Here is a 13,328-nt window from a genome sequence, read left to right as displayed (position 1 = left end):
CAATTGATGTCCAAATCATGTGATCCCGAATGGGTAATGGACTAACCTATCCAATGATGCCAAACTCAAACCAAACAAGCAAGCTTTAACCCCTCAAATTTAGTTAACAACGACAGATTTGATACAGCTTCTTGCCTGGTTCTGTTTGGAGAGACCAAGGACCATTGGCTGCTTTGTGCATCCAAACTATTTTTTTTTTTTGTGAATGTCACTGCACCTTAAACTGACTGTCACCCATTACAAGCATGACTCCAAGGCCATAAACAAGGGAAATAATCTCCACTCTAATCACGTTCCAATACAATATGCATTATCATTTATCAGTAAAGAAAGAACCACAATGTAATCATGTATACCAAAAGCTCCTATACTCTTGATGGGTTAGGATTATCAACCGAGCACCCATCAAAATTAGTCTTGATTCTTGGTGGAACCAATGGAGAGGAGGGAACTAACTGCAATCAATACCTGCCCATGGGCTGAAAATCTAGACACAGCATGCTAATCCCTGCTATCATTTATACAGAAACCTCTTGAGTGCCACTGTTATCAAGATCCAATGAGCAACCCTGATAGTAACTAGGTCAGTCAGACTTTCTATTAGAAGTTTTCTTAGTTGGGGGAAAGAGAAAATTAGCACAGAAAACGAGGAACCTCACCAGGAGGATGCCAACAGGATTTGGAAAAAGGGGAAAAATGGTATAAAATTCTTAAAGGAAACTCCCAAGAGCCAAGAAAGAGGAAATTGATACATTGGTGTTGGAGAATATAAGAACCGTTTCAATAAGCTTCCAGAAAAACACTTAGTTTTTCCTACTAAAAAAAGAAAAACACTTCAATACTTTATATGGGGAATGGGATCAATCCACTAATTGGTCTAAGCAAAATATTAAGTAGAGGCAGCTTTATGGGTCAGGGGATGGACTACCCGGTGATGTTACAACCCCGATCTCCTACCCACGGGACACCACAGCCCTACATCGATAACAATCTCCTGTATTTGTATGATTCCAACGAGTTTGGCTTCAGTCAAGGAAAAGCCCATTCGGGCAGCTTCTACTGCCTTGCATTGAAAATATCTTCACACTTGCGTGCTTTATTTAATGGAGAGATATTCCCAATGCAAAGTTACAAAAGGCTGTTAGAATGGTGTGGGCATAGATTTGCCCTGATAGAAGCCAATCTCACTTCCAATGTGCAACTGTGGTGTCATGTGTGTAGGGTTTAGAAACATGTATACAAAATTTTGCACTGTACATATTTGTATTTATATTGTTTTCAAATTGAATCTTTGATATTATCAAATCCCTCTGCCATCAAGGTTGGGGGGTTAAGGGAGGGGGATGGTCTACTTCTACTGTGTAGCCTCAAGCAGCAAATTGAATCTTAAGCTCAGTTTGGAAAGAATATAAATACAAATTTGTAGAATGCAAAACCTCATATTTTATATTATTTTGTATGTATTTGCATTGTACATATTTATATTTGTACTCATTCTAAACCGAGCATTAGGGTCCATCTGGTTTACAGTTGGAATTGAAATCAAAATGGTTTATTCTCATAGCCTATTTGATTCGGAAGAGAATCAGAATAAGAATTGAAATCAGATGGAATGGAATTTCATTCACAAGGGAAGAAGAGGGAATGGTCATACTTAGGGGTGGATTCGAGCCGAGCTGAATCGAATAGTACCAGACTCAAGCTCGATTTTGAGAAAAAAAATATTTTATAAAAATAAAAATTGTATATCAAAATTTTTTTATTTTTTATTTAAAATTTTAAGAATTATAATATTTTTATTATATATATATATATATATATTTGAGCCGGCTCACGAGCCGAGCTCTAATAGGCTCGAGCTTGGCTCATTTAATAATCGAGCCACTGAAATCGGTTCGATTTTAACCAAGCTCGAACAGCTCGTGAAAAACTCGGCTCATTGTCACCCCTAGCCATATTCAAATGGGGAAATACCATTCCATCATGAATGAGAATAAGATTCCGATGAAATTGGAATGGGCCAATCCAGTTCTAATACTAAATCTCTAATCCCGTAAACCAAAAGGATCCCTTGTGAGAAGGTGATATTTTTTGAAACGGAAAAATCCATTTCTTCGCATGTGATTCGTGCACATGGACGGGTCCCGATCAGGTGGTGTATTGTTATTACTTATTAGGGATCCAGCAATGGACCAACCAAATAAATAATTATTTATCAGTAGATTCAAACTGCATATGTATTATGCTTCATTGGAGCCTGAATTAATAATTGCCAATTACTTCCTACAAAATATGCGTCTAATTAAATGGTTCTCTGCAATTAGCCTTAGTTGTTGGATTTGTATCCCGGATACCCATTTATATTTTTATTTACTTATTTTTATAGTTTATGTCATGGAATATGCTCAATTCATTCATTTCAAACATCCACGAGCTAATGTGGACTGCTTTTGCTTAACACAGAACACATTAATAAAAATTTCCTAAATTAGAGGCGGAAATTATTATGACACAGTGCAACGTGTTTGACATTACGAGATCATTACCGTTGGCGTGGATCAAATTGATCTTCATTCGCGAACATGATATGCCAAAACAAACCAGAACCTCTCAGTCTATTTCCTCTAATTTCATCCATACCTACTCTCCTACCCGTGTTTACTGAACCGGACCGGACTGATCAGTCCAACTGGAAAAACCATAAACTGGTCCATCGACTGATCTGATCCGATCATATCCTAAAAACCAGTTGTGAAATTTTGATCAAAAGTCAATCGGCTGATCCAACCGGGAAATCAAACAACCAGTTCTGATTTTATAAAATCGTTGGCTACTTGGCTTCCTTTTTTTTAATTTCTCATCAACTTTCTAATGCCATAACTTTTTGTTTGGTGGTCAAATTGAATTAATCCTTTTTTTATTTCAATTTATATTTTATATTTATAATTAATATTATTAATTTATTATATTCTATCCAACCAATTGAACTGATGACCCAGTATTGTTCATAGTCAAACCTTTTGCTCACTTGAGTCTTTGGTCGTCACGTTGGATACTTTTTTTAAGGACTTTCTTAAGGTATCACGACATCACGTTGTGTACTGTTTTTTTTCGAAGGCAATGGCTAATTTTATTAAGAATGCTCAGAATCTTAAATACAATGCATGAGAGTACAATCATCAACAGTAAATAAAAAGAATGAAAAGGTTAACTTGAAAGATGAAAACGCCAATAAAGGAGGACCAACCTCCAACAGAGTTAAAACTCATCAAGAAACTCTCAAAAACGGAGATACACAGAAAGTCACCCGTTCCATGACAATAGTAACCAAAAACTTCAGACTTGAAGGGTGAAAAGGAGAAAGCCCAACCATTGTCTCACCCAGGCTTGGGCGTAACTAAAAACTTCACGTTGGGTACTTGAGAGGTCAAATATTAGGTTGTTTACATCAAGGTTTTTAAAACCGGATTGGATAATGAATGGGTCAGGAGTCCAGTCCTTCGGTCAAATAGTCCGATCATTCTTATAATAAAATAAAAAATATTAAAGAAAGAAAAAAATATACAGTAAAAACCATTGAACAGTTTGACTGTCAGACTGATTAAATTAATAGTTTTTGGCAAAATAACGGTTTTGAGATAAAATGAAATGATCATCTGACTGATTTCTGATTTTCCGGTCCAACCGTCCAAATATTATTAATTAGACAATGATAATCCACTATCCTCTGATACGTTCATCCGCACACCACTTCCATGCAACAGTAAAAGATGCATGATTGTATGAGCTAACGTGTCCAGTGGAGACAGCCTTACCGGCAGTAGAAGTCACCGCCTCACGGCCAGACTTAAATTAAGTGTCTTTTGGTAAGTTTTTTTTTTTTTTTTTATTGAATTTTGACAGTCCACATACCGTTTTGTTGGAGGTGAGTCTTTCTCCCAAAGACGAGACAAAAAACGGCAAGAGGTTTTATTTTCAACTTTTTGAAATAAATTTGAATCAAACTTCTTACTTCTTTTCGGGGAAAAGTCTTTCGGCAGCTTCTAAAAACCAACAATCGACACGGAACGCATCAAATGGAGCCCAACTATAAGGACGTCATAATTAGAATTTATGGGCCAGGCCCATAATGGGTAGGACGATATACATGGGGCGATCCAGTGATCAATAAGCCCATTTCTATAAAAACCTCCAAAATCCCAATCTATTTGAATTTAATAGAGATTAAAACTATTACGGAAAAAACAAAGGAATATGGAGATTGAGTGTTCACTTCACATTTCATCTTCACTTTCCAAACAACAACCTTTGGCTGCTACAAATCAAATCCTTTTCCCCCATAATAAATACAAGGAGAGAAATCATCCAATTCAAATTTGACGACACCGACACCTCTTATCTTACAATCTCATTACCTATCCACGGATCCACGGAAAAATCTATGCTGCTCGAATGACATGATATCCAAAGAATCAATTTCCATTGGTTATAACTGTTTTTGGCATCTTGTCTTTTCGGTTATCGGAGTCGAATATAAATCATAATAATTAATATAGTTAAATTCATTGAAATAAAAAAAATGGGTAAATTGCTAAAATCTTTCATGATTTGGTAATTGTAATTATCTTTCATGGTTGCAAGCAGTCTACCTCTGGTTGTAGATCGATTAGATTCCTCTAAATAGATGTATAAAAATATTCAGAATACCCATGCAATTACTTTTAATAAAAATATTTATTTTCTAATTATTTTTTTCATATCAACCACTTATCTTTCCAAACCCTTCCAATTTTTTTTTTTTATTTTATCGCTCAACTTAAATCTGCAATTTTAAATTTATCTACTTCTTATTGTTTATAAAGTTTGTATTATTTTTTGTAGAAATCAGTCTTAATAGAAATTGCATGGGTACTCTTGTTAGAAGATTCTAATAATAAAGATGATCTACTTGCAACTGTATTAAAAAATTAATAGGAAGCGACTACAATTACCAATTTTCAGGGGAGGATTCAGCTAGGTCAAGAGGTTTCGACAATTTATTAAAAAAACAAAAAGCCTGAATTGTGGCAGAAATGAAGGAAGTAGATTAAAAGGTTGACATGACCATCTTAATAGCAGCCGTTTCCATCGACTACTTGCTTTCTAAATCTTAACATTGAAGCGTAACGGTGACAGAAAAATGGTTAGTTGGTGTTTGGAGGAAGATATCTTTCAGTAGCTTGGGCCTGGGTCATGTATTAAGTTAAAGCCGATAACTCCAACTTTAACGCATAAAACTAGTCTAACCCACACCTACACTAAGGGTGTTAATTGGACTGGATTTGGTCTAATCCTATCCAGTTCAATGCGACTCCATTATAAATGGATCAGGTCCAATCTAATCCAATGAATATTTTGGATCATTTTGGACCGGTTCAATTCAATGTCTGGACCGTCTAATCTATTCAATTTTATTTTAATTTAGATTATTTCAATCCAAATTTGGTCCATTGACACCTATATTCTTATTTTATATCAATGGATCAGATGTTGGCTTAATCCAATATAAATTTATTACGGGTGAATCAGGTCCAATCCAATCTAAAAAATATTTTGGTCTAGATTGGTCCAATCTCATATGTCTCTTTGGTCTGTCCAATCTATCCAAATTGATTTTGAATTGGATAGGGTCCAATTCAAAACCAGTCCATTGACACCCTTACCCACACCCACACCATAGAGGGATATTATTTATTTATTAATCAAACTTATCGTTTAGAATCCAATTATAACTGGCATACCTCGAGTTTGCTATTTTGACCATAAATCTGATAATTTTATTTGTAAATCAATGATGCCAGAAAGGTATCATATTGGAATAGCTTTGACCAATTAATCAAAACTCTATGTATTTTTATGATACTAATTAATTGGTAATAAAATTTTCCAATATCAGAGTTGAATCCTAATTGTATCTCTCTCTTTTCAAACTATCTTCGATATATCTAATGATAAATTGACAATTTTTTGACATATTATATGAAGTTATCAGAATGGGTTCGGGTCTTGTGGCTGAAAATGCGGACTCAAAATAAAATAAAATAAATAAAGCAGAAAGACCCAAACCCCATGTTTATCAGTTGATGGATCCGAGCACTAACACCGCCATAACTACTAGAATATATAAGAAAGAAGAAGATATGGTCAAAAACATGGTAGAGATTGGCATGTGACAGAGGGATTAAGATAGCTTATCTATGAAATTAAGTTGAAAGAAAAGGGGATTCAGGCACCCAAAGTGGGCAAATTAAAAGACCCGGATTATTATATGGCATACTCACATGTTACACCTGACAAAGTCGATTTGAAAACGGCATGAAGCCCAAGGTCATGGCCCTGTCGGAGACAGAATATATGAATCATTTGAGAATATATGAAGCCTTGATACATGCTATCTCCTGCTGTTATTATCATTTTATTATTAATTAGGGACTCTATTCCAACTATTGGAAGCTTTTGGCCTTATATCAGAGGATATACAGAAGGCATGTGAAGGGTTTCAAATTTTGTTGCAGCATTTCAGGAGGCATCTCCACGTGAACCTTTGCTTGTGATTGAGAGAGATCGATCTAGAGAGAGGGGGTGGGGGGGGGGGATACAAGTATATAAGGTTGAGATCACATTTCCTGCGACCAGATAATATGGAGACCCTCAATAAAATGTGAACACATCTCAGTGTTTCAAAGAAAAAATAAAACACATCACATACATCAATTAGTGTTTCGTTTAAAATATTTACGTGTTTATATTTTATTGGGGGTTGTATAAGCAGAATTGTAGGAAATCTCTTCTCTACAAAGGTCATAAGAATTTGAGAAGTGCACTGGTCAAATATACACTTGTAATCATCTTATAAGGTAGGAATTTTATCGGTTTAAAGAACAAAGAAAAGAAAGATGGCAAGTCTCTATCATTTGCATGTTTGGCCTGGCACAAACACATGGTGCACATGCTTGGTCCTTGGCACCCAACCCTGGAAGATCCCCACCTAGCTATCTCATCTCTGTTCCACCAACTGAAATTAATATCTTCTATATGTCAATCACCAACTCAACTTAGTCCATTGTTTTACACCCATTATGGGATCTAGGGGCGTTTTTTCAAGCTGAATTGTTATTATTTTCAAATGTTTTAAGAGTGAACATTTGTTTTTGTTTAAAAAAATAATAATTTCCATGGTTTATGAAAACATATCTTAGTTTCACTTCTCAAAATAAAAATAAAATTAGTGGATGTGTTTTTTGTTTTTTTACTGGAACAGTAATTTTGAGAAAAAAAAAAAAAAACACCCAGATTGTCCAACACCCCATTTTCAGGTATTTAACTGTTTAAAACTGAAAAGCTTGAGTGATGACCCCCAATATCCATGACTCGATTAACTAACTGGGCAGATGAATTAATTCAAATTCATAAAATATTTAATAAGATTGATTGAGCATTTTAGGGTAGTTTGGTAATTCTAATGATCACTAATGGCGATCTAACAAAAATCCTAATGAAAGAACTCAGTGATAGGAGAATTATCTTGAAGTTTTTGAAAAGTGAATAAATTTAAGAAAAATGTGGAAAAATCATAATGAGTACTAATAAACAAAATAAATAAATGAAAAATTATATGATGAATACCGAGTCAACTGGCAGAAATTTTCAACTATTATATGGTCCAAGTTGTTATCAAGCAAGCGAATGACCGAACCAAATCGGACAAAGTACAATCTAACCAAGAATAATCCAGCCTATCAATCTCGATCCAGCCAATCGAGCTTTGAGACTGGTAAATTGCATCTAATTTACAAATATTAAATTTTGGCTATTCATTCATGGAAAAATGCCTGATTCCTGGGTTTCCCAAAAAGGGTATCATTCCTACTACCGTCAACGAAAGTTGAATGCAAGCTTCAGTGACAGTGAAGTAATGAACCCACATACGTCAAGAGGAAGAATATATATATTTATTTATATGGACGTCTACTTCTTAGTTAATGCGTGTTTGCATGTTTTACTGCTATATGGTCGATAGAGTTAGATTTAAAACGACCAAACCAAACGCTACTTTAATTTTTTTTTCTTCTTTTATTTTTATTTTTATGGAATCCGATTTCGAATTTTATATTTGATATAATTGAATGGAATTCAGATCATTCAAATATCTAATCGGTCAAATTCGGATGTCCTATTCTTATTGAATAGTTAATCGGATTCGAATTCAGATATGACCTGATTCGATTCGATAAATATCCGAATTCGATCGATTATTTAATTCTTATATATAATATATAAAATATTTTATATAACTTATATATAAGAATTATGTTATATATTTATATATATAAATAATTAAATTATATATTTATATACTTTATATCAATAAAATATTTTATTTTAAATTTTTATTAATCATCTAAAATAATTAATTAATCGAATTCAAATTGAATCAAATATTTGAATATTTAATCAGATTCGAATTTGGATATTAATTTTTAACATCCGTCAAATATCGAATCGAATTCGGATATCATATTTTAAAAAAAAAAAAACATTCGAATTCGGATATCAGATTTTTAAAAAAATCGGATTCGGATTCGGATATTGCCCGATTCGGTTCGAATTCGATCCGTTTACACCCTATTTGTGGCAAGATATAAACCAAATTAAAGATCGACTCGGCAGCAGAAGAGACCAGGAGTCAAAGAAAATATATACAGCAGAAGAGAGAGAGATGAAAACCCAAAAAAAAAAAAAAAAAAGAGATGCGATCATCTCAATTAAATACATAAATAAACTCTTCCTCTTCACACCACCAAAAGCTAAGACTGATACAACTGTGGCTCGAACGTTCCCTAATAAAACCCCCCTCGCTAACCCTATTTTCCTTCTTACAATCTCTCTCCCTCACTCTCTCTTTCTTCTTCTTCAGTCATCCCCTCGGCCGTGATTATCATTCCAGATCTTCTTCTTTTTCTATTCGCTTGATTCTTTAATCATCTATCCGGTATATGCTGTGACTGCAAAACTGATCAGATTGATGTTGTGATGGACTAGCTAGCGCCACACAAAAGAAAGTAGTGGTTGGTGGTGTCTCCGCTAGCCGTTCCCAAAGCTTAGAAAGGTGGATCGGAGATATGGGAAGAGGCCTCTTCCTTCCGATGCATCGGAGGAGAAAAAGGAAGAGGACATCTTCTCCGCCTACTCCGCTCGTTCTGAACAAGATATATCGGCCATGGTGTCTGCCCTAGCCCATGTCATCGGCCCCGCTGATGAAAAGTCAGCCCAGGTGCAAGCAAACCCACTAAAAGTGCCGGAATCCGGCATGAGAGAGCTGGACCCTTCTCAACCACCTACTCAGGATCAAGGTACCGTGTCTTGTTAATTATTGTTATGAAAACCCTAGATACATACCTAATTATCTTTCACATAGTCACAAGTTAATTAATTATAAAGAAAATTTGCTGAAATCAAAATACCATTTCCACTACCTACCAAGTTTTTTTTCCTCCTTTGGCATAAAAATGATCAATTGGCCATTTTTTATCAGGTATATGTAATTCTAGCTTCTCTCATTTAGCCCAAATGGAAACGAATCTTCTTTTTTATTCTCAAAGTATTGGGTGAACGGGTTCTAGGTCTATCTAGTTCTAGTTTTGTCTGTGTGCGCCATGCTTTCTTGTTTCTCTAGTTTCTGTGGAGGTATATCGAGCTTTCTGGCTAGTTTGGAGAAGCAGGAAAAAAAAAAAAAAAACCCAAATTGTGAGTATACTCAAATTCTCTAGTTCCATTCTGTGTGCGCCATGCTCTCTCTCTCTCTCTCTCTCTCTCTCTCTCTCTCTCTTGCTATGAATGACACTTGACGATAATATATATCTGTGAAGGGAACTCGAGGAGAAGACATTACAGAGGAGTAAGGCAGAGACCATGGGGAAAGTGGGCAGCGGAGATACGTGACCCAAAGAAGGCAGCTCGAGTGTGGCTCGGTACTTTTGACACGGCCGAGAGTGCAGCCATCGCTTATGACGAGGCAGCACTCAAGTTTAAAGGAACCAAAGCCAAGCTTAATTTTCCTGAGCGAGTGCAAGGCAGGACTGGATTGGGCTGCGTACTAGGCCGCCATGACTCTAGCCATGCTGCTGCTCTTCCTAACCAGGTCCTTGTTCCTTCTGCTCCTGCTCCTGCTCCTTCTCTGTCACAGGAAATGTACCCAGACCTCCTTCAGTACGCCCAACTTCTTTGTAGTAGGGACGAAGATCTACCATTCATTGCCTCGAATCTATACAATCCGGAATCCCTTGTTTTGCCGTCTTATTCTTGGACAACGTCTTCGTCGTCGTTGTCGTCAACTTCGGTGCTTTCTCAACAACAACAGCAAGATCTTCTGAGCTTTTCATCGCACTTCGGAAGCTCTTCTTCTAGTTCTGAGCTTCCTGATCAGCGGAGGGAATCAAACAGCAGAGACCCAATAGATTAGCGAGTGAGATGTAAGGAATTTGGTTTATGCTCATTCAGTTTTATTGTACGGGATTCTTGTTAAACATCTTCCTTGGAGGATTAATTCCATTCTTCGTCTTAAGTTATTGTGTTTTTTTTTTGGTCCATGCGTTTTTGATCTCACAAGATTACCAAAAGAAGGCTAAGGTTCAGAAGTGCAACGAGAGAGAGAGAATACCAACATACACGATTTCAGTTTCACCAATATGCAGACGTCCTGCGCTGATAAGGCGTAAAGGGGCAGTCGTTTCCCCCTCTTAATTAATTGGTTCGGTTTGTTACTTGAAAGAATTTAATCAGATAAATAATGTTTAGGATCTTAGCAGAGAGGACGATCAATGACATAGTGAAATGATGTTTGGTCCAATTATTCTGCATGTAAATGCATCACGTGCTTTAAGTGCTAGACCGACGTCAAGGTCGGTAAACCTGGTTAGACCGGTGGATAGGCTGATCCTGGTTAAATTAAACAATTAGAGAGAACCAGCAATCATCAGAAAATAAGGAAAGTTATGTTGGTGAACTGATTGAATTATGTATATTCAAGTGATAGAGTATGTACACATGCAGCCAGCTGCAAACAGTATCCGCTTGTCGAAATTCAATTCAAATCCAGGTTAAGGATCAAATTAGCTTCAATCTGTTCATAATTGGATCAAATATGAATCCACCCCTATCTGTTCAATTCATTTTATTTATAATTATATATAATACGCAATACCAAAGTCGATAATCCAAATTCAGTTTATATTAGTATATATAATTTTTTTAATTAGTTTAATTTATTAATGGAACCCAATATTCGAAAGCAATACAAGTTCAATGCATGAATAAGATTTTATTTGAATCCGAATGATATATAAATGAATCAAAACTTGGATCTAGATGTATCCAATTCAACGTGTTAGGGGCTTTTGACGTCAACCTGGTATTTTTATACAGAATATAGATAGGTGGGAAACCAGGAGGCATTCAATAATAAAATTCAAAGGTGGAGATAAAAATGGTCATGGAAGTCGGCTAAAGTAAGAACTGGATCATCAGATTTTGAGCGAGATAGAGGCGTCGAGACAGACAGACTCGATATATATATATATATAGCTTTTCTCTCTTTCTTTCTGACAAGATGAACGGTGGGGGGAGGGGGGACGTGCTTCTTCTGCTGCTGCCAACGCCACCTAAAAATAAAAGAAAGAAAGGAGTCGGAAATAAAGAGAAAAGAGACCCCTGCAAAGTCTAAAGAGCCATGATCAATCTCTGCCAAACCTTCTATTTGCAACCGTTGCTTGAAAACAATGCAAGGCTCCCCCTGACCCTGAGCTTGACTTGATGACAAGGGTTTGGAATGAAACTAGATCTTTAATTAGTCTCTAGTACAACCACACACGTTCTGGGCTTGGTATAGTAATAATTATATAGGAACGATTAGCATATATAGATATAGGAGGCGGGTACCCGAATTCCTGATCCGGATCATAGGTTGAATCCAACTAGGAGTTGGTTGAGATGAGATGAGTTGCCTCATATACGCAGAAGCTTCGGTGGGGCTGTAAGTAAAAAAAAAATTAAAGAAAGGTCGGTCGATCCGCATGACCAGCTGATCAACATGACCGAATTGGGACGACGACGACGACGACCCTGTCGTCTAAATTCTAATTTCCAAGTGTGCTTTATGAGTTGGAAGATGCTGGAGCCTAGGAGGCGCTAGCTGATGGTCAGGGAATTATACTTGACGGCAGGCGGAGCTGCGGCTCTCGGAGCTTTCTGCTCTGGTCATGTCATTTGCTCGTATTCTTCTCCCTCTCTGTTTGTGGATCGTCCAAACATTAATGTTTGTCTTATCAGACAAGTGGTCGCGCCGTGTGGTCCTTCTGCTGTGCGTGTGTGACTTCTGTAACATCTACAGTTGTCTAGCTATTAGGGTATTTACGGTTTGTCTACACTTCAAACTCCATATGTATTTCGCTCATGATACGATAATAGGAAGTGAGTCGCGACTCGCGAGTCGATGAACAAGCACAAACACTCTGTCATGTACGTGGATGACAAATTTGTGGTTCTGCCATGCAAGTTGGCGACCACAACGAGCAACACTCCCATCCCCCAGTCCCACCGAAACCTAGAGTATTTGCTGTGCGACCCTTCAGCAAAACAGGAAAACTCTCTCTCTCTCTCCCCTTGGGACACGTACGTTCAAGAAAGTTAAGGAGTTGTGTAGCTGAATTTGAATGAAGAGAAACCCGACATGGGACGATTTAAACGTTTTCTTCACACATGCTGATGTAACAGTATCCTGTATCCCTGTATCCCTGCTCAGTGCATGCCTGATAAGAGTGTAGAAGGTTCCAGAATAATAATAATAATAATAATAATAATAATAATAATAATAATAATAATAATAATAATTAATGAAAATCAAACTTTTTTCTTTAAAAGGGCTTAGACCAAACTGTCAGTGTGTCACTACCTTCGTTCATTCATCATTCATCAATGGGTAAAGTGACTTATTAACTGCGTTATCGTCTGCAGCTGCAGGCAATATTGGTTCATTACGTATGCAGCTGAGACGACTGAGAGTGGGGGTCCATGGGACCAGCCATACATCTGTAATTGACTGAAGTATGTGCAACTTTATTGTAACCTGTTGGCATGCTTCACTGAGAATACGATATTAAATTGCAAGAGCCTTCTGCAATCTGAAACGACAGAACAGAATTGACATACCAAGGAGGATGGGTCGATTGTGTCAACAGATAAAAGGTAGAAAGTTGGGGCCCTGTTCAGATACCTTAACACACATACACATT

General features: G+C 36.6%; 1 protein-coding gene across 2 annotated transcripts; it reads left to right on the top strand.

Moving 5' to 3' along the window:
• The first annotated feature begins 8,720 nt into the window (after positions 1 to 8,720).
• LOC148853357 (ethylene-responsive transcription factor ERF113-like) lies at positions 8,721 to 10,603 on the top strand. 2 transcript variants are annotated; one of them, XM_088982712.1, is made up of 2 exons: positions 8,721 to 9,392; positions 9,909 to 10,603. In XM_088982712.1, the coding sequence occupies exons 1-2, from the start codon at positions 9,260 to 9,262 to the stop codon at positions 10,499 to 10,501; spliced, it is 726 nt and encodes a 241-aa protein (XP_088838838.1). In that variant the 5' UTR covers positions 8,721 to 9,259; the 3' UTR covers positions 10,502 to 10,603. The 2 variants fall into 2 exon arrangements, with proteins under 2 accessions (XP_088838838.1, XP_088838839.1); XM_088982713.1 differs by having other exon boundaries at positions 8,721 to 9,786.
• The last annotated feature ends 2,725 nt before the right edge of the window (positions 10,604 to 13,328 follow it).

The sequence above is a fragment of the Nelumbo lutea genome, chromosome 4, assembly GCF_056320005.1.
Source record: "Nelumbo lutea isolate HS-2025 chromosome 4, American lotus-T2T, whole genome shotgun sequence".
Classification (NCBI taxonomy): domain Eukaryota; kingdom Viridiplantae; phylum Streptophyta; class Magnoliopsida; order Proteales; family Nelumbonaceae; genus Nelumbo; species Nelumbo lutea.
The sequence above is the reverse complement of the archived record's forward strand: the minus strand, read 5'-3'. Positions and strand labels throughout refer to the sequence as shown.